The sequence below is a fragment of the Ambystoma mexicanum genome, chromosome 14, assembly GCF_040938575.1.
Source record: "Ambystoma mexicanum isolate Mex_15411 chromosome 14, UKY_AmexF1_1, whole genome shotgun sequence".
Taxonomy (NCBI): domain Eukaryota; kingdom Metazoa; phylum Chordata; class Amphibia; order Caudata; family Ambystomatidae; genus Ambystoma; species Ambystoma mexicanum.
In genome coordinates, this window is record NC_090940.1 from 110,558,124 (window position 1) to 110,586,082 (window position 27,959).

The 27,959-nt window shown below is 45.0% G+C and overlaps 1 protein-coding gene across 2 annotated transcripts in view; it reads left to right on the forward strand.

The window, feature by feature from the left end:
- The window catches only part of LOC138527467 (stAR-related lipid transfer protein 9-like), a 590,857-nt gene that overhangs the window by 473,011 nt on the left and 89,887 nt on the right, over positions 1–27,959 (forward strand). For both annotated transcript variants that reach the window (XM_069638652.1, XM_069638653.1), the window contains exons 22-23: positions 2,299–2,794; positions 11,930–22,798. In XM_069638652.1, the coding sequence (XP_069494753.1) occupies positions 2,299–2,794; positions 11,930–22,798 (11,365 nt within the window). The remainder of the gene's footprint in view (positions 1–2,298; positions 2,795–11,929; positions 22,799–27,959) is intronic.

Here is a 27,959-nt window from a genome sequence, read left to right on the forward strand (position 1 = left end):
CTCCATCGCTGACTCCTATCATCGCAGACTTCGCCAATGCCTCCTTCTCCACCAACTGTGTCCCTTTGTCAATTAAAATAGCCTGGATTTCTCCTCTATTAAAAAAACCCTACATTGACCCCGTAACTCCCACTAACTACTGCCCCATCACCACTGTCCCCTTCCTGCTCAAAATACTAGATCGCCTACCCTACATTCAAGTCCAGCAATTCTTGTAGACCAACCATCTGCTCGGCAAAAGGCAATCTGGGTTCCACCCCAAGCACAGCACAGAAACAGCCTTATTGGACTTAAAGATACAAATGGATGCCATCCGTGACTCTGGCAAACTATCCATCCTGCTTCTGTTAGATCTTTCAGCAGCCTTTGACCTTTTTGATCACAACATCCTATGCCAGCATCTCCTCCAACACTTCCATTTCTCTCAGGAAGCCACTCTTTGGAGTAACTCCTTCCTTAGCGGCCGTACTGCACAGGTTTTCATAGGAGACACGGGCGGATGCTATCCCCGCCCCTGTGGGTGTTCTGCAGGGCTCCTGCCTCTCCCCGACCCTCTACAATACCTTCACCAAACCACTCTTCGATCTCCTTGATGCAAGAGATATCATCTATACCACTTGTTTGCAGATGATACGCAAATCCTCATTCCCCTTCCGGGTGACCATAAATCTGACTCCACTACCATCCATGAGGTTTACAGCACTATCCAGAACTGGATGGCCACGCATAACCTTTGAATCAATGATGAGAAAACGGAGCTCCTCATCATAGGCCCACCACGCCGCCTCAAACACCTGGACGCCTCCTTCTGGACCGATGGCACGCCCATCCAGGCCCTAAAGATTATAAAAACACTACTAGGAGTACACCTTGAAGCTGACCTCTCTATGTCCAGACATATCCACTCCCTAGCCTCATCCACTGCAAGACCTATCTCACTCAGAAGACATTTCCTCTCGCCCAGGAACTGCCTGACTCTCGCTAGTGCCCTTATCCTATCTAACTTGACTATTGAAACATCCTGTTGATGGGTACCTCCGCTGCGAATCTAGCTAAATTACAATTGCTTCAAAACAAGATTCTCCGCTCTGGCCCTTGGCCTTAAACAATCTGATCATATCTCAGCTTCCAGACATGCGGTACATTGGCTCCCCATTAAAGCACAGGTTGAATTTAAAACACTTTCACTAAATCACCACTGTTTGCACAGTGTGACCCATCAATATCTGAACAATTGCGTCTCCAAAATGGGCCACGGTCGTGCCCTAAGATCGAGCTCCAGCATTTCCCTGCACACTCCTTGCTTCAAAACGAAAGACGTAGGTGAGTGAGTTTCTGTGTTACAGCACCTGCCCTCTGGAACTCGCTCCCACCATCGATCAGAACAAACAGTCTTTCCCTACTTTTAAAAAACATGTCTTGACATGGCTATTCCACAAATATGAGTAACTTGTTGCCTCTGGACGCTGGTCCATGGCTTTTATGTTTGCCTTCCGCCACTGTAACCATTTTGTATATGCACTGTAACTAATGCTGTGATACCACCGGCTCTGGTCGTTTCAAAATTGTAATAAATAAATAAATAAAAATAAATAAGTGTTGGGAAACATCCTGCAGTAATTGCCAAGCTTGGCCTCTTAGAAAGAGGTTTATTGCCTTAATTATACTGTACGTAGTTAAACCCTGGCCTTTCTTTCTTGTTGGTCAAGTTAGAATGTAGTAGAAAAGTCTACAGTTAAATCAAGTAACGTCTAATGGGGACAATATTCCCGGTATTTCTTTCATGGTAAATTGGTGAGCTAGGGAAGTGGTGACTTATAGTAATGATTTCTATAAATCCATTTTATTATGATTAAGCCTTATAGACCCCGGATGGGGTCATTACCATGGAATAATGCCTGCCCCAAGTAATTGGTTGAGGCAAAGCTGAGGGCAAGCAAAAATGACTCCTTGGTAAGCACTTTGTGGTAAAATAAAAGAATGTAGCAAATGTGAGTGGTAGTCTACTCCAGAAATAAAAATGTTTGTAATAAGTTTAATCAGAAAGAGTATAGTATTCTTTCAGAGTATTTTGACCGGTTAAGAGACTGTCGTGACAGCTTCCATTTGCTAATCAATATCATTGCCTTGGTAATGGTTGCATAATATCTTTCCGACCGCGGAATCTATATGGTGTGGGGCAATTCTTCCAGCAGTCCGGTTAGCAGCTTTTCATATGTTAAATGTTTAGGATTCCTTGTAAAGTAGCATTGCGAAACTGTATCATGCATTTACATTCACCATTCTCCCCATTTACAGATCATCTGTCCCTAGTCCAAGAGGAGGAACGTCTCTTCTCCCTCCGGCAGAAGCACGAGTCAGGTGTGCAAACGGAGTCCAAGACATTTGCGGAAGCCGAAGTTCAAAACACTGTGGAGACCAACGCCGTCCCATCGGTAGAAGAGCAGGGTAGGAAGAAGCTGGTCCAGCTAGAGCTGCTGCATCGATATGCCTTGAGGAAAGCCGAGAGAAACATAAGCCGCAAGCGGGTCAAGTTTCATTTGGAGAAGATTGTTAAAAAACAAAAACTCCTTCAGGCCAAGAAGAACCTGCAGCACTTGGAGGTCGTTTGTTGGCTCAGTGAAGAAAGACTGAAAAAGATCTTGAGCACCAACCGAATCGGTGCACTCGCCTCCTGTGATGCAACTGTGCTTGACCTTAGCTTGACCTCAGACCGCATCACTCCACAACATCGGAGACATTCATCCAGCAATCTGTCCTCCTGTGTCAATTCAGATCCTGTCTCCAAGTACAAGTATGAACAATTCCTTTCTTTTCCTCTTCCTAATTTTCATTTATTTGCAAGAGAGGATTGGATGCATTGGTCAGAATGGGCCTCAGTACTGGTCCGGCGGTAACCCTGCCGGTGCTACCGGCGGGTTGCCACCGGACCCGTAAATATTTACCCGTAAATTGTTAACAGTGCCGGGTCTGCCTACCGTGGTGGCTGTGCCCGTCAGGGTCAGACCAGTCGGGCACAACGGCTCTGGCAGTCAGAGCTGTAATATGCCAGTTCTGAAACAACAGTGCCAGTAAGCTTACCGGCACCCTTGTTTCCAGACCGGGAGGGTCAGAATGAGGCCCAACGACTTTCCCCTATTCTATTCATTTTACTGACACATCCAATAAATGAAAGAGAATTCTTAATTAAGAGATATTACTGCATTTTCAAGTATAATAACAGAAATGGTCTTTTTGTGTATCTCAACGTTCTAGTCGGTTTATGACTTTTCAAAAGCAAAAAACATCTAACGGACAATGCACTGTAGAAATCGCAGCTAAGCACACTTAAATCCCATCTCTGCATAGGTCACAACCCAAGTGTGATAATATTCAGACAGAAAACATTGGCATTGCTAACAGTTTTGCCTTTTGTGTAGTAGGCATGGGAAATGCATCTGTCAGGCACTGCCGTGGCATTATTGACTGGCCATCAATAACATATAGGCATATAATAGCAGAGCCTGGCAAATACCCAATACCTGTGCATAAGCAAAAACTGTTGGCTTTGCTAATGCTCGTTTTTAAAAGGACCTCAGTGAAGGACACGCATAGTGCTTATAAATCGAAAGGCCGAAAGCACACCTGGTTAAGACATGTTTATTACACCACCAGTGCGTTAACAGCTCGAATAAGTTATTTACTCTCAGAAGACTGCTTTGAAAAAACACTGGCAGGCACTTTAAGCACACAGTTTAATGGCAAGGCTTGATAAAGTTAGCTCAAAGAGATCCTAGGAGGCAGGAAGCCTATTATCAGGTGAGAGGGCAGGTGCTGTGTCAAATTCTCAAGAGTGTCAGGAAAGTCAAAAGAGCCAATCTATGTGAACAGGTGGACTGAATTTTGCATGGGACTCGGCTGTATTCTATAGGAGGTGGCACTTGGGTTGAGGATGATGTCAGCATGTTTTGGGTAGGTGTAGTCAAACAGTGTTTATCGCAGGTGTATGCAGGCTGGGTGGTCTGAACCCCTTGAGGGGCAACATATGAGTTCCGTGGGATGCACTGCCCTATGGTCCGGTGAAGAAAGACTGAAACATAGTTACATTCACTCATGTACCATATAGTCCTGGTTAAGAAGTGCTATATTCCACCTGACAGACTCCTCATGTGCGCCCGATTTCCGCGTGAGGTTGTGGGCAATGGTCCACGTTGGCCATGAGATGGGATCCAGGCTAAGTGTGTGAGGGTACCAATAGTGAAAAGACAGGTTTTCAGATCCTTCTTGAAGGCGACGTGGTCCTTTATGCGGCTTCTGAGAAGAAGTGTCGAAGTGGGTACTTGGAATGTTGGAATGGCATTATCTGTGACAGATTTTTGTGGTGTTCCCCACCACTGAAGTGCTTTGTGGAAGCTTGGAGGGAGTTGGATGACATCCTCCCATGACCCGTGTGCTTGGGCCCATTGGTGGTCCCGGGTCTCTTGAATTGTCCTCATGTGTAGTCTGCAGTTGGGAATGAGATCTAAACATGAGGACATCGTGCCCAGGAGCGATTTGAAAGATTGTACCGTGGTCGTTGTGTTTTTGAGGAACCATGAGATTAGTTGCAGCACCGCCGATACTCTGTCTGCCGAGGGTCGTACCCTAAGGATGCAGGTGTTCAACTCTGCTCCCAGGAAGAGAGCTGTTTTGGTCGGTATTGGGCAGGATTTGGTTTTGTTTATGGAGAATCCTAGGTCTTTCAGGAGGTTCATTGTCTTTGCAACCAGAGTAGTCGCGAGGTTGAAAGAACGTGCCTTTATTAACCAATCGTCTAGATAGGGAAAAACCTCAGTTCCTGAGCATCTGAGGCTTGCTGCCACCGGTGCCAGGCACTTGGGTGAAGACTCTTGGTACTGACCATAGGCGGAAGGGGAAAACTCGCAATTGGAAGTGAGAACCTCCCACTGAAAAAACGTCTGTGTGCTTGGTGGATGGGGATATGGAAGTAGGGGTCTTCAAGATGTAGGGTAGCCAGAAAGTCGTTTTTGTTTAACCATGGAAGGACATTTTGTAATTATGTCATTTTGAATTTGATGCGCTTGGCCAATTTGTTTAGCGCCCTTAGGTCCAATATTGGTCTCCATTGGCCGTTCTTGTTCTTGATTAGGAAGAACCGGGAATAGAAGCCTTTTCCCCTTTGGTTTACTAGGACTGGTTCTATGGCTGCTTTTTTGGGGGCAGATGATGCCAATGGTTGGGATCTCTGGCGTCTACTGAACTCCTCAATGATTCTCTGCATTGATTCCATCAACATAGTTTCATATGGGTCTGTGACGTCCTCTGTGGTAGGGTGCCACAGTGGGCTATGCTATTTAGGGGTGTAAATGGGTTGTTCCCCTATGATTTTAGTGTCAGAGAATTCCTCTTGCAGAATATCTGGCAACTCCACCATCTCCTTAATTGGTGATAATTGTATTATCACAGGTTCTTCCTGTATTCCTGGAGTGGTTGGGGTCGTGTTTTTAGCCTTATTTGTATTATCCTCCGTGGACGGTGTTCCTGCTGCTGACGGGGTGCCCGTGGATGGGTCTCCTGGCTTGTTTTTCCCTGCCGAGGTTCATGTCAATGGTTTCGTCGTCGACGACGATGATTGATGCTTTGTCGACGACAGCTTCGTGGACGAATGTTGTGACTTTGGTCCCGTCACCGAGAGCTTCGTGGACGAATGGTGTGTTCCCTTCGCCTTTGTCGACGACTGCTTCGTCGACGAGGATTTCAATGACAATGATTTGCACGTCGACGAGGACGTTTGGAGTGTGGTCGTAGATGTCTTTTCCTTTGTGGACGGCCTGGCCGTCGATGACCCGTTGTTATTATTACCGCTCGTAGACAGCGGTTCTGTGGAAGATCGCTCCCCGAAGAAGACTTAGAAGACATTTCCTTACCTTTTTGAGGTAGTTTTCTCTTCCGAATTATGTTTTTTCTGACCCCTGGAGCTCAAGGAAGGTGCGAGTGAGCTCTTCTCTACCTTTTTCTTCTTGTGAGTAGGTGAGGTGCTCCTTTCCACTTTAGAGGCCCTTCTTTTAGATGTTTGTCTCTCAGATGGTTTGTGTGATGTAACAGGGGCTGTTTTGTCAGATTCCTCATCTGATCAGTGGCACTTGGACTCCAGGTGTAATAGTAGCCGCCTGTGCCTGTCCTGTAAAGTTTTGTTGGGGAAAGTTTTACAAATTTCACACTGGTGGATCATGAGCGTATAAACAGTAGATACACTGCTCATGTGGATCCCTCATGTACACTAGTTTCTTTCTGCATCTGCTACAGTCCTTGAACAAAGAAGGCTTCTTTGCAATTGGTGTTTCCTTAGCCATGGTGTGAAGTAACTCTTCACTCGACGGAAAAGGGTTGAAATCTTGTGTTTTCTGATCTCAGAAAGTCACAAGTAGTAGTCCTTGACTAGATGAACAAGACCCCAAATAGCTGAGGAGTTTTGATTATATTATGAAACACTCTATACATCAGAGTACGATGTGGGTGGGTCAGAAGTTGACAGGTTTTTAGACTCCCTGCTGATTCTGTGTCTCACAGCAGAGAAAGCAGATCCCATGGAAGCACCCATTACTGCCCGGGAAGTGATTGATACAATTAGTGACATGAAGGGAGGCACTACCCCAGGGGAGATGGATTTACAGTGACTTTTTATAAAAGGTTCTGTTCCACCCTAGCGCCGTTCATGGCAAAATTGTTCAACAGCACTCTGGTCTCAGAGATCCTCCCTCAGTCAGTGCTGGAGGTCTTTATAGTCGTGATCCCAAAGGAGGGGAAGACCTGTCCCAGTACCAATCTTACAGGCCCATTTCCCTGTTGAATACTGACGTCAAAATAATGGCGAAAATGTTTGCCAACAGACCTGCCCATCAGATGACCTCACTAGTGCACAGCGACCAGATGGTATTCATCCGGAGGTGCCAGGGGGCGGATAACATTAGGAAGTCCATAAATGTAATGCATGAGGCGAGGAGCAGGGGGTTGGAGGCGCACCTAATATCGATAGAGTCTGAAAAGGCCTTTGACGAAGTCGAGTGGCAGTACATGGGTAAGGTTCTACACAAAATGGGCCTTGATACTAACTTTAGGCGGTGGAAATCGACTTTATACAATGCCCCCTCTGCAAAGGTGGCCGTTAACGGTTCAGTCTTCTCTCCCCTTTACCTCTCTAGAGAAACGAGGCACGGTTGCCCCATCTCCCCTCTGTTGTACACCCTGGCCATGGAGCCACTGGTGTTTGCCATTGGGGAAAACCAGAGGATTTCAGGGATTCATTGTGGTGAGATAGAATGTTAACTCTCTTTATTTGCAGGCAATATCCTTTGCTACCTAACAAATCTTTTGGAGTCTCTCCCGGAAATTCTACGCCTGATAGGTGACTTTGGTAGGTTATCTGGGCTGGAATTTAACCTCCCCAAGTCCAGTGTGATGTTGCTAGGGACAGAGGGGTCGGCGACCGCAGGCAGCAAAACAATTTGTGGAATTAGAGTTGAACACTCTTCCTTCCCGTACCTGGGTATCCAACTCCCCAGTGACCTGCCAAACCTAGTAGAGGTTAACTATACCCCCATCCTGGCGAAAATACGATTAGTTCTCCTTCGCAGGGCGCCTCTTTCCCTCTCTTGGTTCGGGCGGATGGTGTCAGTAAAAATGAACATCCTCCCCCAACTGTTGTACCTGTTCGCTGCCCTCCCCACACCCCCTCCCAGAGTCCCTTTTTTATGAAACTACAAGCCACGGTGAACCACTTCATATGGGAAGGGAAAAGGCCTAGAGTTAATTATACTACATTGACCCTTCCCAGAGGTTTTAGGGGGGTTTGGCCTCCTGGACTTCAGGTTGTACTACAAGGCAACGCAGCTTCAACCTATGTTTGAGCACCTGAGGGACAACATGAGGACCTACTGGTCATACATAGAAGATACACATGCCCACCCGAAGAAAGTCGGAGACCTCCTGTGGGCACGCCCTGCTGAGATACTGCCCTACCTCAGATCCCATCCCCTAAGCTCGTTGTGGGGCCCTCCGTTCGCCCTGGGAAACAAGGGCTTCTAAAATACGCAGCATTGGTCGGACAGGGGTCTTAAGAGGGTTTCCCAGGTGTTTAGGGAGAGCTTCTTTATTGAGTACGAACCTCTAATAGAAGCCTTGGGGGGACAACATAAATGTACTGGAATACCTGCGCCTAAAGGGCTTATTTACTGATCCCAAGTGGCACGCTAACATATCACGTACCCTTACCCCTTCGAGAAAATCCTCTGTGAATCCAAGACAAAGAAGGGTATCCTCACTAAGATTTATAGGGTCTTGATTACGGCCGATTTGGAGGGGCGATAAAACTTTAAACAAAGCTGGGAATCAAGGGTGGGAGAGAATGTTTGCGGGGAACTTGTATACGTCAGCCCTGGAACACAACTTTAAGATCTTGCACTTTTGGCACCTAACCCCTGCAAGACTTTCTAAAATGTTTAAGGGGTCGTCCCCACTCTGCCCAAGAGAATGTAGCCAGAAGAGAACGTGGTACCACATGTGGTGGGATGGTCCTAGGGTGCGGGTATATTGGTCAGAGATCCTTAGCTGGATCAAGGACTTGGATGGCTTGACCACGTCTCTAGCCCCCCCTGCAAGTATTGCTAGGCATCCCACCCATTCACTCTGAAACCTCTAGGTTCCCTAAACTGGTGGAAGCAATGTTGAGAGCCGGAAGAGTAGCCCTAGCCCAGAAATGGAAAGATAAAGCCACCCCAAATAAGAAGGAATTGTTAATTAAAATGTGGGACATTGTCACATATGACAAGTTGACCGCCATGATCAATGTTAAGATGGAAACTTTCTTGACGGAGTGGAGTTCCTTTTTGATGCAAGAGGGGGGGGAGAACCTAACACTTTACGTTTATTTATGGGTCTGGAGGTATGGCCCCCTGGGTCTCTTGTGTTGGTAGGGACTGACAAGGTATATGCCAAATGTATTTAAACCCTACAGCACCGGGATCAGTTGCTTACTTACTTTGTTTGATGTCTATTTGTGGTCTTGACCGCTAGCGTTAGAGTCTTATTGGACGGTCAGGTATGGTAGCCCGTGTGAGGTGCCAGGGTTACGGGGAGGTGGTGGGGATGAAAGGAATATATATGTTGCTTCTGTTGGTTGAAAAAGTTTGTATTCTTTATTGAAAATCTTAATAATTATTATTTTAGTTTTAGTATAGTTTAAAAGTTCCTCATAGGAGAACTCAGAAGTACCTGTTTTTTCCCCATAATCACAGCTGTGCCTACACACTTTGTGTAGGCACAGCCGTGATTATGGGGAAAAGACAGGTACTTCTGAGTTCTACCCACTGGTGCAGAGAAGACAACAACCGACCCCAGGAGATTGCAGAGGAGATTCTCTTGAAGAGCTTGAGTAGCAGGTTTGAAGCTGAGCAGCCAAAGGAAGTCGCGAAGCAAAGCAGGGTTTGTGCCAATGTAAGTGTATGTCAAACCGCTGTAGAAGGGGACTTGCAGAAACCCATGACCATGGCCCACAAGGATCCCAGAGGGTAGGTATAAAGAATAACCCAAAAGACCAGAGCATAAAGCATCAGGAGCAGCAAAACAACCCACTGAGGAAGAGTCCGGTTACAGGATCCGGTTCCCAGGGGCTTGAACCCACAACGACCCAGAAGACCAACAAGAAGAACAATCAGCCTTCCTGCAAAAGTAACCCACTAGCCAGGAGTGAAAATAATAGCGAAGTAGACCCCAGGAAGATGAGCAAAGAGGGGCAGCCAGTCAGCGTAAACTCATCCCACAGAGAAAACAACAGTGCAGGAAACCCAGGACGGCTCAGACAAAGAGCCGGGGTGGGTTAGTGGTGTCTCACCACCCTTCTAGACCATGGCAGCTTCCTATCCTTAGTTGTATGACCAGGAGGATAATTCAGGAAGACGGCAATAAAATAGTGAGGGGGGCCGGGGGAACATGAGGAAAGCCCAGGAAGGGCCCTCAGCAGTAAAAAAATTTAAACCACAGCTAAGGCTACAGGGAACGGCCAGTAGCCAAAACCTGGTGCTAAAATTTCAACAGCACAGCTATGTGGCAAATGTCTAGCAGGTAAGTAAACCAACAGAATTCCCAGCAAAACTGAGGAAGGGTCAGGGTCTCCCTTGAATATACCCATTGGTGGGCCGGCCAAAAACAGGCATCCAATCACACACAAGGCCATTCCCACAAGCTGCAGGGATTGAGTTCAAAGTGAGCCCATTTTTGTGCAGCAGCCATGTCAGGCCTGTCTCGTGATTTCCCTAAACGAAGGACCAACTCAAAAACAAAATGGCTCACAGTAGTACTTAGGAAAATACATAAGCCCTACCTCTAGACATTAGAGCTGCCCCTTCCCACACTTCATTCCGTAGAAAACGTAAGACCTGGTTCTTCACATCCAACGTGTAGCCTTCTTTGCTTCAATGCTTACAGTATTATCCCTATAAAATATGCCTCTGTAAATATATCTGCTCTACTTCATATGTAAATAACTTATGTGAATAAGATTGCACATGTAAATATTACTGATTATTATAGCTACGGGAACAATGTCTCTGTAAATAACTTAAGTCTGTAAATATGTTTAATATGATATATGCCAAACCTATGTTTTCTATTGTTGCCTTTGGTAACTCCTGTATGTGTGTGTATTACCTGCTCTCCAGCGCCCTTATACCTACGGGTTTGGCGCGCTCTACAAATGTTCAATAAATAAATAACGCAATGGCTACCAAAAATTTACATTTGGCAGCTAATGCAGTAAAATAGGCTGCACTTCGTGATGAAGCCAAAAACTAAATTGCTACTCCACAAAACCAATTTAGGGTGATAAAATCACCCTAAAGTCAGAGTTGCTACCAGAGGACCATATACTCAAAAACAAATTTGCAGAGACGGGGAGACTTCAGTAGAAAAAATAAGCCAGAGATCACAGAAACCAAAGAGAAAAAGCTAAAAGTTTAGGGGTCATATTTTCTCTCCTTTTTTCTATTGGGTGTACAATGATAGTAAGCCATTGAGGGAGACTGGTCTGGTGACACAATAATATATAATTACTTACCTCCGGGACTGGTTAAGGGAGAGCAATGTATTTGAGTGTGCAGTGGTTCCCACTGCTGCTCTTCTATTGCAAGTCCATGCGCAGATCTGTCACCAATGGCCGTTCTGCGCATTGTGGATCTCCTGTGCAAAGGGGGTGAGTATCTGAGTGAGCATCAGAGATGTTGACTTTTGGATCCGGTTTGTGGCTTCCCTACATCTTTCTGTCCATAAGTAAATAGGAAGCGCTAGCACATCATCCCACTTACAGAAAAAAGGTGGTGTGCAGCTGGGGTAAAAAAGGGTGCCTCCCTTTTTTGGTTGGGGTTAATAGTCTGGGCAAATACCTGTGATTTTTATAACATATTGGAGCTAATTTTCTTAACATTGTAAACTGGCCGGAGATTACTTACATTTGCAGTTACATGCAAACAGGTCCCTACCGGGCAACTGCCATCATTTGCACTGCGCTGTGCAAAGTGACGCTGGATGCGTCTTTACGCCTCCCTTTTGCACTCTGCTGTGCAAATAGCGTAAATACTACCTGCAATGTATGCATGGCAGGTGGCGTTTTTGTGGGTGCAAAAAGCCGGCGTATTCCATAGGAAATCATTGGTTTTCCACCAGCATGAACATCTCACTCTGTTGTAGGCCAGACGGTGAAAGGCAGGCAGAAATGTATCAAAATACTACCCAACTTCTCATGATCATCACATTTCAAATAGTACCTGTTTTTAGGATTACTGCCATATTCTTAATGCGTCACTGTTATTTATTCCATTCATTTATTGTTATGTTGACTTTAAATACCTATAGGGTGTATATATAATGAACCTTATTTTGTTATTTTCTTTCCTTCCAGTTCTCGCCTGAAGATCAAGGACCCTTCACATTTATCTACCTCTTTAAATACCTCTCAGAGCCATGATGATTGCCCGCCAAAGAAATCACGGTCCGTAGATTGCCTCGCCATCACTGGCTCTAGTTGTCTAAAAAGAGCAAATGTGAACTGCATGCGAAATAGCACCTCCTTGCCTGAGATACGACTGGCCAAAAGCAAAGATGCTCACTCTGCTGGAAATCTAGAATATATAAACGAGGACTGCAGTGCACCGTTTCATCCAGTCTCACCGCTAGAGCATCACAAAATGGAAAAAGCAAAAAGTAGACCACGGCAAGTGGGGATTAAAAGTAAGGCTGCCAACAGCAAGCCATTAACAACAGGAAATACAGTCAGGAAATCCAAAATGTTAGGAGACTATAGCCAGCAGTCGTCGGTACCATTGCGGAGAGCAGTGAATCCAGTGTGCAACAGAAAAGATAAGCAAGATGTTGACTCCGCCCCGGGAACATCTGTTAAGGACACCAAGAAAGCAGTTGTGCCTGGGAAGCCTTCTCTGGGGCGGTCCAAACAAATGGTGAAAACATTGAAAAGTGAGACACGCGTCCCTCTAGCAGGTGTTCAGAGGCAGCCAGTGGTTAAGCAGGAGATTCTTGCCACAGCATCTTCAGTTGGAAGCATAAACAAAATGAACACTCATGTTCCTCTCCGTCACCTTAACAAGAAGTGGCATAGCACAGAGGTGCTTGCAGCTAGTGCCCCCAGAGGTGCCCCTGGTTTTCTAGAAAAGTGCCAAGAGGACGATGAGAGTGAATCGACAGACACTGAGAGTGCTTTCTCTGTTGACTCTCTCTCGTCTGCCTACGCCAATGCCTTGGCAGAGAAGCTGAAACAAGAGGACTTGGAGCGGAATGCCTTTGCCTCAAACCAAGAAGATTCTGGAAGCGAGGACAGTGAGATGTCCCAAGACTCACTGGTGGAAAAAAGAATAAAAAGTAAAAGAAACAGGGGAAAGACTTTTCAAAAGGTAAACACTGTTCAAGGGCCAAATGGATCATTTAATGGAGTAAAAGATCACAGCCCTTTGGCCTTGGCAAATCTAGGTTCCTTGGGAAGTGGGCTACAGAAAAAAGAAAGAAGCTTTTCCATGGACAGTCTTGCAGATGCAGAAGAGGTCCCTGAAGCCGAGTCATCGGATGAAATGCCCGCAGAAAGTTTCTGGAAGATGCAAAGCCCTCGTTTGCCCTCCTTATCCCACAGTAAAGACTTTCGTAAGCCTGATGCCTTTGAGAATTATGCAGCATTAGAAAATAGCTTGGATGCAAGCCCTTCTTTTTACCTGGGCATACAAGAAGAGGCTGCTTCTAGGCAAACCTGTAGATCTTCCTTGATGGACATGGGAGATTGTTTTAAGCCAAGCCCCTGGATTTGTGATGAAGAAACCAAAAAGATTTTTGGTAGTCCATTGAGTCTAAGTGATACATGGTCTTCGTGTGGCTCAAAAAGTGAACACACTGGTCCCCACATAGCTTCAGATCCTCTGTCTGCTAGTCCAGAAACCTCCTTTGGAAGTATCGTGCTCGGTCTGCCAACTAACAGTAAGAACGAAGGTAACCTAAAGCAGGCATCAGCTGAAGAACCTTTCCTATCCCACAGTAAAACCGGAAAGGATCCTCCACTATTCAATGGTTTAAAACCAAATATCACATCTTCAGATGCCTCGGATGATAACTCACAGGGAATGAAAACTGATGGCTGCACTGTGGTGCGTGCAGCACACATACAGCCCACCAGAAGCTACAAACTGTCTAAAGAGTTTGGAAATGTTGATCACTGTAGCAAAGAAGATCCACACAATGTGCCACCACTTTGCCATTCACCCATGCCTTCTGATAAGGGTACACCCACTCACTACACCATATCTGCAGAAGGTGAGGACTGCGTAATGAAATCATCAGATATGGAGTCTGTTGTATCCCAGCCAAGGGCTTCTTTTGAGAAAGCATCCGATGATGGCCTTTCAGATGTAACCTCAGAAAACTCTCGAGATGTTTTTCATCACATTCCTGGCTTGTCTGGTCCTTTGAAAAGTGAGCTGGCATCACCTGGAAATCATAGAGTGAGAGAAAGCATATCCACCCCAGATCCAATTTCAGAAAATCTAACAGCAAAAAACACGGCAGAAGCAGTAGCAAATGAAAGTGTGTTCGCAGGCTTAGGAGAAGAACACCTGAGCTTTGGAGAGGCCCTCATTACTTCAGAAGGCAGGCTGGAGTCTTGCGCTGACACATTTTCATCCTCACTCGATTCTTGCAATGAAACGCTTGAATCGACTATAGCAGAAGCGTGTTTAACATCGTGCGATGATGGCAGTCGTTTTGTAAACATTGCACACAAGGAGGCCATTTTGAGCAGCTATGATGGTGAAGAGGACGTCTGCCCCTGTGAAAGCAGTGCCGGAGGAGAATCGGTGGATTCCAGGTTTCAGAATTGTGATTTAACATCCATGGAAAAGGCCCCCTCTGGGGAGATGTCTTTGGGAACTATTTACTCTAGAAAATACTTTTCAGATGTGACAGAAGGTAAACCCTCTGAGAGTGAATATCTGACTATTAGGAACCTGGACAGCTGTGACGGTTTACCGTCATTAGAAACTGACCAAGCTGAGGACATGTATTTACAAGAAAGGAGGGGAACACCAACTGAAGCGATCTTGAATGTCTTGTCATGTGCATCATCTAACAATTTTGAGTGCATGGGCTCACGAGAGGACTGTGAATTACACAGGCCGGATCCTGTAAAAAAAGAGTTGCATCATGTTTTACAACCAGATCACGCTACTTATTGTGCAACCCAGCTGATCCAAACCGACAAGGCTCAACCAACACATGCCAGCACAGCTGAGATAGGGCAAATAGCAAGGACGTTTCAAAATGTTGCCAGAAACATGCAGTCTGAGTATTTTGCTGAAGTCTGTGAAAAGTCAATTACCAATTTTCCAGAATCTGGGGCTTCAAATATGTGTCCGCTTGTAACTATTGGTGGAGGACGCTTTGAAGTCTCATCATCTGCTTCTTGCATAGATCTCCTAAACGCACATTTGCAGGAGTTAGGCACTGTATATCCTCATGTGTCCCACAAACCTTCAGATCTGCATGTCTCTCAAGAAGCTGAGGCAAGCGAAATAACTGAACCGCAAAATGTGCAGGCAACAGTAACTGTAGAAATTGAACAAATGCATTTGTCATTCTGTACGGAAATTAATCCGGGTACAGACTCCCGAGGTGGGACATATTCTCCCCGTGCCTGCATTACAAATCCCTTAAACAACACAAACCCCGAAAATGACATTGTAAGCACTTCTGATTCAATTCCTAAAGTCAAAAGGGAACGTCGTACTGTCGCATCCCTGTTAAAAGATAAATCTCTGTCTTGTCCAAACAAGGAGCAGGACATTGTTCTTTATGATCCAGCAATGAAAGTTAATGTTCAGGAGGAAATTGAGCATGGACTACCAGTTCAGACTCTGGGTAAGGTGAAGGAAGAGCCAATGTCATCAACAAACACTGGTATGTGCATGAATATGACAAATCATGATGGCCAAAAGTTGAGCCGCTCTACTAGAAGTGTAGATGACAATGTATCAAGGGTGACGCAGCAAGAGCCACATGACCTGCCTGTTAATCCCAAAGATGCTGCTATTGAAGAATACTTGGCTTGTCCAAAGAAGGAGCAGGACATTGTGCTTTCTGATCCAGCAATGAGAGTTCATGAAGAAATCAGGCATAGAGTACCAGTCCATGCTCTGAGTAACATAAAGGAAAAGCCAATACCATTGAAGAACACTTGTATCAGTATGAACATGGAAAATCATGATGGCGGAACGTTGAACCGATGTACAGATGCCAATCCATCAAGGGTGGCACAGCAAGAGGCACATGACCGGCCTGTTGATCCCAAAGGTGCTATTGGAGAATACCAAGAAGAAACTGTTATTCCATTCCTCAGTCTAGACAACATTTCTCAAATGGAATTAGGGAAATCTGAGACATCTCTAAAAGGCAACAAAATCATAAACGTCAATCATCAACACCTAATGGGTCCCGTGGGCACCGAAGCTGGCAGAGCCACAGTAATGGAAACCAATGTGGGGCATCTCCATGAAAGGTGTATTTCTCAAAAGGGAGGCAGTATTCCAATGGATGATTTTCTGCCGCAATATGACATCAGCATATGTGCCTCACAAGATACACTAAGCCCATACAATGAAACTATTCAAAACAGTAATGCAATGAAATCTAGCAGTTTAGCTGCTATTGTGTCATTAGGCTACCAACAAGAGATGTTGCTGTCGACAACAAAATGTGACCAAGAATGCAGTGGGGACACTGACACTAAATCTTGCCGAAATGTTGTTTTGTTGCCCTTAGATGTGGTTTCCAAAGTCGACAATATTTCTAACGGAACGCCCATCACCAGTGAACCTGTCAAACAACTTGAAAAGGGTACAGAAGGAAACATTACACTCTTTCATATGGGACAAACATATGCACTTGAAAGATCTTATTTGCACACTCAAAATGTCCCAGAAAATGTTGGGGCAGCAGGTGGGATTCCAGCAAGAGCTTCAGCTGCTGATCCTCAGAAGCAGATATCCCTGATGTCTTCTGTTGAGAAGTTGACGGAAGACTCTCTTGTCAAAACGACAGTCAATGGCATGCTGGAATCACCAGATGTCAACCCAGAGATGAGCACAATAGGCCAATCAATGAAAAGGAGCATAACCGATGACAGACCTCCAAATGGACAAAAGTACATGAAGGAAGAGCTTTGTGGCAATGTTAGTGGCAATGATGACAAGGACGGCAACAGTTCATCGGCTGATGTACAATACAGTGGTGTTTCAGAAATGATAGGCCAACAAAGTGAACTTCTAGCAGATGGAAGCCTGTATGAACTAGATGAAATGATGTCAGCAGACAAAGAAGACACACACTTGAGTCAGATGTATAAGGTAACCGGTGAGAACCTAAAAACATTGAAAGCATCTAGTCTAAACGATAGCAATTTATTTAATGGAAAATGTAGCCAACGTGCAGATAATGCATCAAATGTTTACAATACAACAAAAAATGAGTCTGGCCAACTCGCTGCATCACATGATCAACCACTAACGGAGGTGGCTTTTGCTGAAACACTTGACATTGCTGATCCTTTATTGAAACCTAATGACAGCCGGTGTAAAGCAGAAAGTGCAAGCACATTTTCCCCAACACGTGTATTGAATTCAAATGAAAATCGTGCCCCATTTCCTGGAACGAGTACATGTCCAGAGATAGTTATGCGTGATCGAATAGAAATAACAGAAGATGTGTTGACGTTAAAAAATGAGTTGCAAATACTGGACAGTGTATACTCTGAACAGCCTAAAGGAAATGGCAAACAAGGTGTAATGTTACAGGCTACAGATTCTTCAAATTCAGTAGAGGATAATGTGTGCCTGGAGAAGGTTGGAAGTAACTTTCTATCATTAAGAGCATCAGGGGCAAACGTAAAGCAATCTGTCCAGTCCATCAATCCCACCAAAGAGAATGTATTGGTCGATGTAGTTGCAGGGCAGATATCTCCTTATCCGAAACGATCTACATCACATGAGATTGTGGACCCTTTGGAAAATGCCATACCCATCGAAGGAGCCGATGTCAAATTACTAAAAGGCCCCACAGCAGCCAACATGGGAACACAATGTCCAAGAACAATCGCACAATATAAAGACTGCCCTGAAGAACCTGGTTGTGAGAGCCACATTTGTAGCTTAAGTCCCTCATCCCATAATGGCTCTACCATTGGCCTACAGGAAAATAATAGCATTCCTGAACCTACCAATCACAATCCACCTAGTGGTGCAGAATATCTAAAACCTAGCATTATGTGCTCTGACAGCTGTGAATTTCTAGTTACCCAGTCAAACACCCCTGCAGCACCAGAGCACCTTCAAAATAAACTTGCAAATGACATAAAACACAGTGAAATGAAATCTGATTTGCTAAGTCTCTCGCCTTCTGTGCTTCATGCTTCAAATCACTGCAAAGAAGTGAAGCATAGAACAAGCTCAACTACGCAACGCGAAGAACAGATGTTTAAGCCAACTATGCATAGTGCAGACTCCACCAAATGTACTCTACAAGAAAAGTGTACACAATCTTTACCTCTCGCAGAATATATTTGTAACAGTCCTGCCAACACACAAGGACAAAATAGTACTGGTATGTTAGGATGTGGGCAACATAAAATAATAGGGCAAACATCTCTTTCCCAGACACCATCACAAGCGGAAAAAGTGAACCCTGACATTCGATACCTATATAATGACCTTTCACATAAAGATGGCACCTCGAACATGACTGAATACTCATCTCTGCCTCATAGCCCGACATTCTCCCCTGGCATCCAAACACAAGTCAACGTTAAGATTTCAGTCAACAAAACAGCCCCACACCAGTCAGTCCCCCTAATACCAACTGGTGCAGATTACGCTAAAGGGGCTTTACTTAACTTGCACGAAAGTTCTGCATTGCTGCAAAATTGTAATCGGATTAGTGAGCCGTTGGAAGCCAATCCAGAGAATAATGCTTTGTCCTCTGAAGGTACAGACTCTCCAGTTTGTCACAGAATTCCAAAAGAGACCTTGTGTGGAGCATTTGTTGACCAAGATCCATATTCCAATCAGCAAGCTGTTCTGTTAGCATTGGAAAAGAACAGCTCAAATTGTTTTGGAAGAAGCAGCAGTTATGTTCCTTTTTCAGCTGACTCCACATCTCAAGTGTGTTCTCCAAATCTGAAAGTGTTCTCTGGAGACCTTGGACTCTTAAATCATCTGTCGTTGGCTCAAGCAAAGCATCAAACTTCTTTGCCCGTTGAGGTGCGGGAAATGGAAAGTGCAACTCAAACATGCTATTTTGTGCCTAGATTGATTGGAGAGGAACTTGTAAAAGAAGCAGAGAAGCTTGCAACAGAATTACCAACCCCAATGGATACAGGCTTAAAAAGCATCAGTGACCTACAAAGGTACTCATTAGACTCACCGGATAGCATCACAATTGTAGGGAAACAAAGGCACCCTCTGGAGAGCGTTGTCAGGGAGGGGACTCTTCCTTCAGGGTTGTACTCAAAAAAAGTAATTTTGAGTGAAAGCACAAAGCAACCAAAGTACCTTTCAATTGGAAATGATATTGAAAATATGATCCTACCGCAGTTCATCTCTGAAGTTCAGTCAGATGGTTGTCCAGAATTGATTAGATTGGAACCAAAGAATTTAGTAGAGGAGTTTGTGGATTCCAGTTATAATTATGTGGAAGAGGAGACAGTGTTTTCCAAAGAGAATGCTGTCTCTGCCATGAAAGACACTGACTATAAGAACTCAACTCGAAAAACCTCAAAACCACCACATGATCGGCCCGATGATGTCAAGGAAATGGGCCAAAATAGAATATTTACAAGACAAACACAGGCATGTCGGGTTGGGAGGAAGTTCTGCATGCCGGTCAGAGATTCAGCTCCAGACAGAGCGGGAAATCACACTGAAAACCAGGAGCACAAAGTAGCAAAGGACATTGAGAAAAAAAACATCCTGAAATCCGAAAGGCTAAAATCATCGTTGATAGGCAAGATGAGCCTCTCTGGTTTGTCTAAAAACCGCTCTGTGTTGTCAGAACATGAAGGCAGTGCAGTGGCTTCAACCGATGTCCAACTGTTTCTTGATGCAGTTCATTGCATAGAAGATGAGCAGCATATGCACCCACATAGCCACCAGTCATCAGACCCGGCCATTGCCGTAACCTCTAACTCGGAACATATTGCATACACCTTTTCTAGGTCCTTGCAGGATTTGGACATGAGTGTTGAGCCTCCATCACCAACGGAAGATGAGGATTTAATTAATATCAGAAAGCCTTTAGAAACCAAGTCAGGCCATTCTACAGTGGATGATCCCAAGCTCTGCCGCAAACAGAAAGCTACTCAAACATCACAATTTCGATTGCCTGGCAAAATAAATGCACAAACTAGCTCCGAAAGCAGCACAGTCAATGAGTCTTCTTTGTCTTCTGTTGAACTTGATGACCCACTAATCTTAATTAAAGCTGATATCAGTAATGGGAAATCAAACATCCCCAATCATGAAGCTGATTGTAAAGCCAACATAGCAGTCAAAAAGCTAAGAAACCAAAAGGTGGAACCACTTTCGTGTTTGCATGACCGTAAAGACGTCATGCACTTTGGTTCGAGTGATATTAATCCCTATGCACATCCATGGCAGCAGGAGAAGCACTGCAGGGTAGGTTGGAAACAGTACATATTTGGTAGTGCCAGTGATGTGTCTTCAATACAAGCTCCACAGGGCCTTGATGACCACAAGGTCATGAGGTGCTCAAGTGTGGATAATGGATTGAATACCCAGCGCTCCCCCTTCCAGTCCCACCTCAGTTCCTATGTGAATGCAAGGGTGATCTCTAGCACTTTAAGTAGCATTGAAGATTCTCAAGGATGGGATGACGAGTGTCCAGATTTTGAACCTACATATTCCTCTGATGGTGTCAAGCACTACTACCCTCGCTCAAGTGAAGTGATCATAACAAAACACGAAGACTGTGTCTCCCAATTTGAAAGCCCCTGTAGAAGTCCGGGAAACAATTCTTTGCCAGTGGATGAAATTGTTCTCCTGTACCCTTCAGAGTCAGAATCCTCAGGAAAACAAGAAAAGGTCACCTGTGAGCAAGGAACACAAACTGTGACTAAAACTAGGTTTAGGAGATTAAATAAACAGCAGCAAAGCTATCCAGATATGCAGAAATCAAAACCAGAGGTTGGTCGGCGCTGCTTTCAACGTCCTGCATCCTTGACCAACATGCAGAATCTCTCCTTCCACTTGTCACAACTTCTTCACGACACTTCAGAGCTACTAGGGAACCTTTCGCAACAACGTCATTTGGTTAGTGATTCAATGGCCAATAGCAACCAGAGAGTTTTTTCAAAGACAAACAAGAGAACACTCCTCTCCGACACTTCTACCCAAACCACATCAGACAAAGGTATACAAACAGAGCTCCTATTAGACACAGTAACCACCGACAGAGAAAGACTAGCTCATCAACAACTTGACAAGAATTGTGAGCAAGACCCCATAGCTGGGCAAGTTGTAGGTTTAGATGCAGCTGATGCAGCTCACCAAAGGGAAAATATAATGCTGCTTCAGGATGAAAGAACTCATCAAAAAATAAATGTGTGCATGCAGAGCATGTCAAACCTAACTCAAGACAGGCATCCTAATAGTATGCAGGAGTCCGTTATAGCGCCAATTTCCTTACTAAGATCATCTACCCCATCTTTAGCAGACTTTCCGCCTGCGCTATCACATTCACACCAACAGAGTGTGGTTTTAAGCCACATGGTTTCCCCAGTCACTTCCCCATCTTCAAGCCCAGAGCAAGACACATCCATTAATGCTGTAGTCAGAGGCCCTGCTTCAAGTACTCCTGAACTCTCAGACCTTCAGACTATGTTAAAGCAAGAAGATGAGAATATGGATAGAAGACAGAGCTACAAAAAGACTCTGCTAGTTGATAGAGCATCGTCCCCAATTTTGACCCTTAATGCTAGTCCAAACAGTAGCAAGTCTTCTTACAGTGTACGAGAATCTCTGAAACCCGAGAGTAGTGTTCCAAAATCATCTTTCAGGCAAAGAAAGCAAGGGTCAGCTTCCTGGAAGTTCACCGATGTTAGTATAGACAGCTCTTCGCAAACTGAAGCCGACAGCCAATCCAGTAGCTTACCAAAACCAGATCATTCACACAGAAAGGTTGCTAAGGACTTGCAGGAAGCAGATACCCCAGGCCAGTCAAAGTTTAAGTCTAATTTTCATAGTACGACTAAAGGTGTCAAAGAAATCCTCTCCAAGGAATGCAGATATTCAGACGGCAGCCTTGACTTTTCAGATAATGGGGACAGGGAATCATTAAATAAAGGTGAACTAAAGACCATTCCTTTTGAACACTCACTTCCTGGTAAATATTCAAGCGTGGACGGAATTGACATTTTAGGAACTGATGTGGAAAGTTCTAACACCTTGTTCGTTAAAAAAGCCTATCAATGTCTTGCTCCCATATGGCAAAAGTCATCTTCGGTTGAGAACATTTTTCATGCTCCTGAAAAATCTAATTGTCCTTTTGTTTACCATCCTGCCAGAAGTTGCACTAATTCTGCAGGCAAGTCAGATGAAAAGAAAAGATCCCCAGGATACTTGAGAACCACCTCTACTCGTGCACACAACCATTCATTCAGGATAAATACAAACGATGACCCGATCTCAACATCAGGGACGAGTGACATGACTGTGCTGCTGCCAGAGGATGACGCAGCATCGGTCGCTGCCAGTGAATGTAACACAGACATCCTCTTGAGTGAAAACCCAGCTGTAGTTCTGACCCAGAGACCCCGCAGCTACAGCCTGAGAGATCTGCCTCAGCACAATAAATTCAGCAACTGGTCTGGGGTGCAGCCGAACCCCATGTCTCCAGTAAGCCTGCTGAGCTCAGCTTCTGACTTGCAGAGTGAAGCGCCGAATAAGCATACTGGGAGTGGAAATAGCCAAACCGAAGCGAAAGCCAACCTGCATAAGAGCAAAGCTACAGAGATTGAGATGCTGCGAAGGGAGCGTGCCCAGGTCATGTCTGGGATTCAGCTGGATTTGAACCAGCACCCCCTCACTGTGGAACTTGCTGAAGCTAAACTGAGCTATGGCATTGGGGAGACAGACGCCTTGCTGAGGACCCTGAAGAGTGGGAAAGGAGAGGCTCTAAATTCAGTTTCCATGAAGCAACAATTCTATGAAAGGTAAAACAGAATACCCAGTACTGTGCGCTGCTTGACAGCATTTCAGGTCATGCCTCAACTGTGCTTGCATGTGATTGCATGTAGTAGATTCATAGACCTCAATGACAGAAAATGAACACGAGGCAGATCTAATCTCCCTGTTATTTTGCTGTAAATTCAATTTAGTGTCCAGTTATCACTTTGCTCTCAATCTATCATTACTCATATATGTCTTCCTTATGTCTGCTAGGAAAGGGGCTCTGATTTTGCAAATTGTTTGATAGAAAGTATTATCACATGTGTACCACCCTCAAAACAATTTGCCTTAGACTGACCGGCAATGCTTCTCTCACGATTTCTTGTTCTAGAATCGCAACTCTCCATGAATATGTTTTGTGCTTATTCGCTTGTATTTACCTGTCTCTACAATATCAAAATTCTCTTTTCTTTCTCTTTTGACTGTGCATGTTTTAGTCATTCCTCACCTCATGATAACATTTCTGCGGCAGGCTCTGCATCTGCCTCTGGTCCTACTTTAATTCATATCTTATCCTTCCAGAGTTGTGACCTCTTCCTTCCGCTGACACATGTTTTATTTATTTTTCCATTTATGAAACGCCTAAACCCGATGGCATCAGGCCGCTGTTACATATCCAGTTACACGCAGTAAGAAACAAAGAAACAAGTTCTTGCACTTAGGGAGTCCCAAGCTGCGGCGTTAGGCAAACGGCCAGGTTTTCAGAGCTTTTCAGAGGTTCCAGTACGATTCCTCAGCTCTCAGGGCAGGCGGGAGAGAGTTCCATTGGCTGGCGGCTACTGTAAGGAAACTCGAACCTCATCCTTTTGATTCGTTTGAAGTTCAGTTGCGCAAGCCGATGTGTGTAAGCCGATTTGAGAGGCCTGGTGGATTCAGCCTTTGAGACTTTTTGCGACAAGTAGGGAGGCGCTGAGTTGGAGAGCCATCTGTGCATAATGGATAAGGTTTTGAAGATGATCCTTTCTCGAATTGGGAGCCAGTGGGCCTCTCTTCTTGCAGCGAAGATGTGATCTTGTTTCGGGATGCTGAGGGCTGCACAGAGTGCACTGTTCTGAATCACCTGCATCTTTTGGATGTTGTGTGATCAGGTGCCGGCAAAGAGAGCGTTGCAGTAATCGAACCTTGACCCAATGATGACTCGGGCAATAGTGATGCAACTGTTTGGAGATGGGAACTGTCTGGAGGCGTTAATCAGCTTTGTCGTATATACAGCAGTGGAGGCAATAGAGTTCACTTGGCTTGTGAGTGAGAGGGTGCCAATGTTAAAGGAGGTATATTGGTTGTTGAGCTTTTCTAACACCGCTCGGGGTCCTACCAGCAGGATCTGTCTTTTCGTTGTTCAGGCAGAGGTGGTGCATGGCCATCCAGGGCTGAATAGTCGTGTAGACTGTGTTAAGGGTGATGTAGTCTTTGATGTAGTTGCCAGATAGGGGAAGAAGGATTTGGGTGTCCTAGGCATAGTTGGTGTAAGATATGGTGATGGAGTCCAGTAGGTCAAACAGAGGTTTGGTAAATATATTATTGAGGGTGAGGGAGACACAGGACCCTTGAGGTACGCTGCATGCAAATGAGTGCTGGGGGGGGGGGCACTGGTTGATTCAGCGAACACTCTCATAGATCTGCCCTCGAGGAATGATGCAACCAAAGGCGTGGCTTCTGGTGAGAAGTTGGCAGCCAAAGTGAGATGGTGGCATAGGATTTGGTGATCGACCTGGTCGGAGGTAGAAGAAACTTCATCAATTTAGTATACAGGGTTAATGTATATTTCTATATTTCTACTCTTTAATCGTATCTCTGTACATCCCACGATTGCCATAGGTTTTTGGTGTCTTCCTGTTACAGAAACTGTAGGGTAATGAATAAGAGCACCTCAAGATCAATTCAAGATCACTGTACAGTGCGATGACTTCCATCCGTACACTCGTTCACTTTTGCATGATCTCTCTGCCTGCTGCTGATGACTGACTTTGCACTCGCTGATAATGAATCTCAGTTGTCACCATGAAGTGGGTAAAGAGAATGGAAATGTGATCTTTTCTGGGTGTGGGTCTGTTGACCTCTCCAACTCGGAATGGGATTTGGGCTGATGATTGATTGTCAGCTGTTAGAAAAATCTTGGCCAAAGCGCTATTATATTTTTAAAGCTTTGTAGGTTTTTCTAAGACAGTACTTAAACATAGGTTTTGCACCTGAATTTGGCTATATTCAGCAGAACAAACGTTTTGTTATTTTGCTACTTTAATAGGTACCAATGCATTACAAACAATCAGAAATGATGCTCTTTGTAACTTTTACATCTGGATTTACTATTTTTCAAAAGCTTTACTGTTAAAAAAAAAAACATTGAAAAAAACATCCAATATGATACTGGAAATAAAGAAACCCCAAGCAGTGTTTCCCTTTTCATACAAAGTACAGACTTAAAGATGTGAAGGTTAATGAGGGCGTTGACTTCTAAATATGATTTGTTAACAGATGTCTTGGAGGTTCAGTTGAGAAAATTGGAAATGTCTGCCATTTTTGTTAAAGATGCATTTCCTCCAACACAATTCATTATCTGGGTTTCTTGTTTATATTTCCTTTTAACCCTACAACCAGTATCCCGGTTCGCCTGAGGATCAGAGCACATTTCGATCCAGAACAGAACCAATTAATTTTGTAGCTAGGCACATGCATGTCTTTTTCTGTGCCCCCACTTCATCGCACTATGACTTCCTGATTCTGTACCTCTGTTCCTTCTATCGCCTCGGACAAAGTCAAGTGCAATTCGGATGAGTTGTATCTTTTTCAGGTACTCTGGGTTCTTCTTTATGCACTGCAGACCATTTATTTGCGGCAAAGGGTATCTGTCCTCTTACTTCCCGGTGCATTTTCATGGGTTCCCACGCATGCTACAGGTAACCGGCTGCAAGGAATGCGGGGGAGGCAGTGACCAGTTCTTATCAGCTGGCCCACCTAGTGCTGCCTAGATTACTTTCTGCTTCCTCACCCCTTACGCTCCATGTTCTTTAAATGATGGATGTGAGTTCCTTTCAGTTTGGACACTGAAGAATTGATTCCTACGGCTACGGCTCTTTCTTTACAGCCTTTCTAGGTGGTAGACTTGTTTTTTCCAAACGGGCAGCTGTAGTCTGTGGCATTGTTCGTGACACTCTGTCCCACGGTTGCTCCTAAGTGCTCAACTGGCTTTGCACTGGGGGTTTCCACTCACACAGTTTCATAATGTAAGGATACCAGCACTAGAGTTGAGATTCCCATACAGCCTAAAGATAGTGTAGCCCACACCATTAGACCCATGCAGTGTTAACATACTGGATTTCTTTCAGATATTCCTAGTTAGCCTAACACTGGAAGGCTTTCAACAGAGATGTCTTTGGAACCTAAATCTCTCCACGCACACATCAAGATGCCTAGAAGACCTAGTACTGGAATGTCTACCCAGGAGCATAATCAGTACATATTTACTAGAAGAGTGTCCCTACGGACCCAAGGACAGTGGAGCCAAAGCTGAGCTGTATTCAGAACCTAGCACCTGGATGGTACATGAGCTGCTCAGAAAATGCAAGACTACTCCCTTTATGAAAGGCCAGCAATGCAGACTTTGGGAGTCATGTAGCCTTTACATACATCTGTGGAGGAACCAGATACAATTATGACAGTTTGGCAATATATTCTAATTCTCCTGCTCTAACATGTGCCACAAGAAAATGTGTACCTCAGACTCGGCCACATTGGCTGCAGCATGTCTCACTGCAATGACTACTGATTATTGCCCACCACATGGGTCCTTGTGTCTAGTAAATAATGGACTGTTCCTTACCACTGTCTACAAAAGCATGGGCGCAGTGTCTATAAGGCCCACTGGATGCAGTATATAGGCCAGAATGGCCCAAGGATGTCTGGGTTATGGGTCTTTTCCAGCCATTTTGTAGACAAGGCTTCTGGTTAGACAGAGTTCTTAGAAGGCAAAATGTGCTGGATGGACCCAAGTAAGTTAACAGGTGGGACAGTGGGACTGGGCTCTGTAAGGGTGCAGATTAAGGAGACTGACACACAGGCGGCATAGTGATTGCTATAGACTTGTATTCAGTATAAAAATAAAGAGAAAACCTATCTTTCCCTATATCTATGTGCGGTTTCCCTGCCTCCTTGTAAGCTCAACTACCAGGGGAATGACTGACTTCTCCTGATGTCTGTCTCTCACTGTTTTCCAAACACAAAACCAGGGGGAATGGCTTGCTTCCCCTGGACTTTCTTTTCACTTGGATTCACAATTCCACAATGCCATGGGAATGACTCCCTTCCCCTGGCCTTCCTTGGCTTTGTTCTCACAGTTCACAACACCAGGGGGATTGTCTCCTTCCCCCCGATGTTTCTCAGGCTTACTTCACAGTTTACAAAACCAGGGGGATTGTCTCCCTTCCCCTGGCCTTTCTCAGGCTTTGTTACACAGTTCACAACACCAGAGGGAATCACTCCCTTCCCCTGGTATTAACTCTCACACAGTTCAACAAACGTGGGCCCAGAAGGAGCGTCTCCCTTCCTCTGGCTTCTTCAACAAAGATGTTCTGTCTCCAGGGGAATGACTCCCTTTCCCTGGATTCTCAGATGAATTTTACAACTGTCGTGGTTCTTCCCCAAACCCTCTTTTCTCCCCACTGGATGGTCCCTCCCTCCACTGGTCATTCTGTACTTAGGCCGTAGACCCTTCTCGAGACCCTCCTCCCTACCCTAGAGTTACTTGGTTCACTCTTCTGCTAAGTGACACGACGAGGTAGGTGATTTGTACCATGATATTTCTCTCCTACTTTAGGGTCCCAGATCCTGCTTTCTCCTCCTCTTTGGCAAGGCCCACTTGGCTGACCTTCTCCCCAAGTCCTGCTACGAGGAAGATGACTTTGTTAATTATCCCTGTGCGGAGTATAGCTCTGCCGCACCTGCAAGCCCCTACCGGTCCCTACCTGAGGCCTGTTACCTGGCTCGTCTCTGGGACACTCGGCCGGTTCTTCCCGGGTGCTTGCTTCTCTCAGCTGGGCTGCACAGGTTTTTCTAGCCACTTCCATTACCCGCTTGCCTTCTTAAAGGCCTCTGCCTCAAAAGTGTGGGTGCTGTCACAGGGCCTCTCGGTCCAGCTCACTGAGGTCA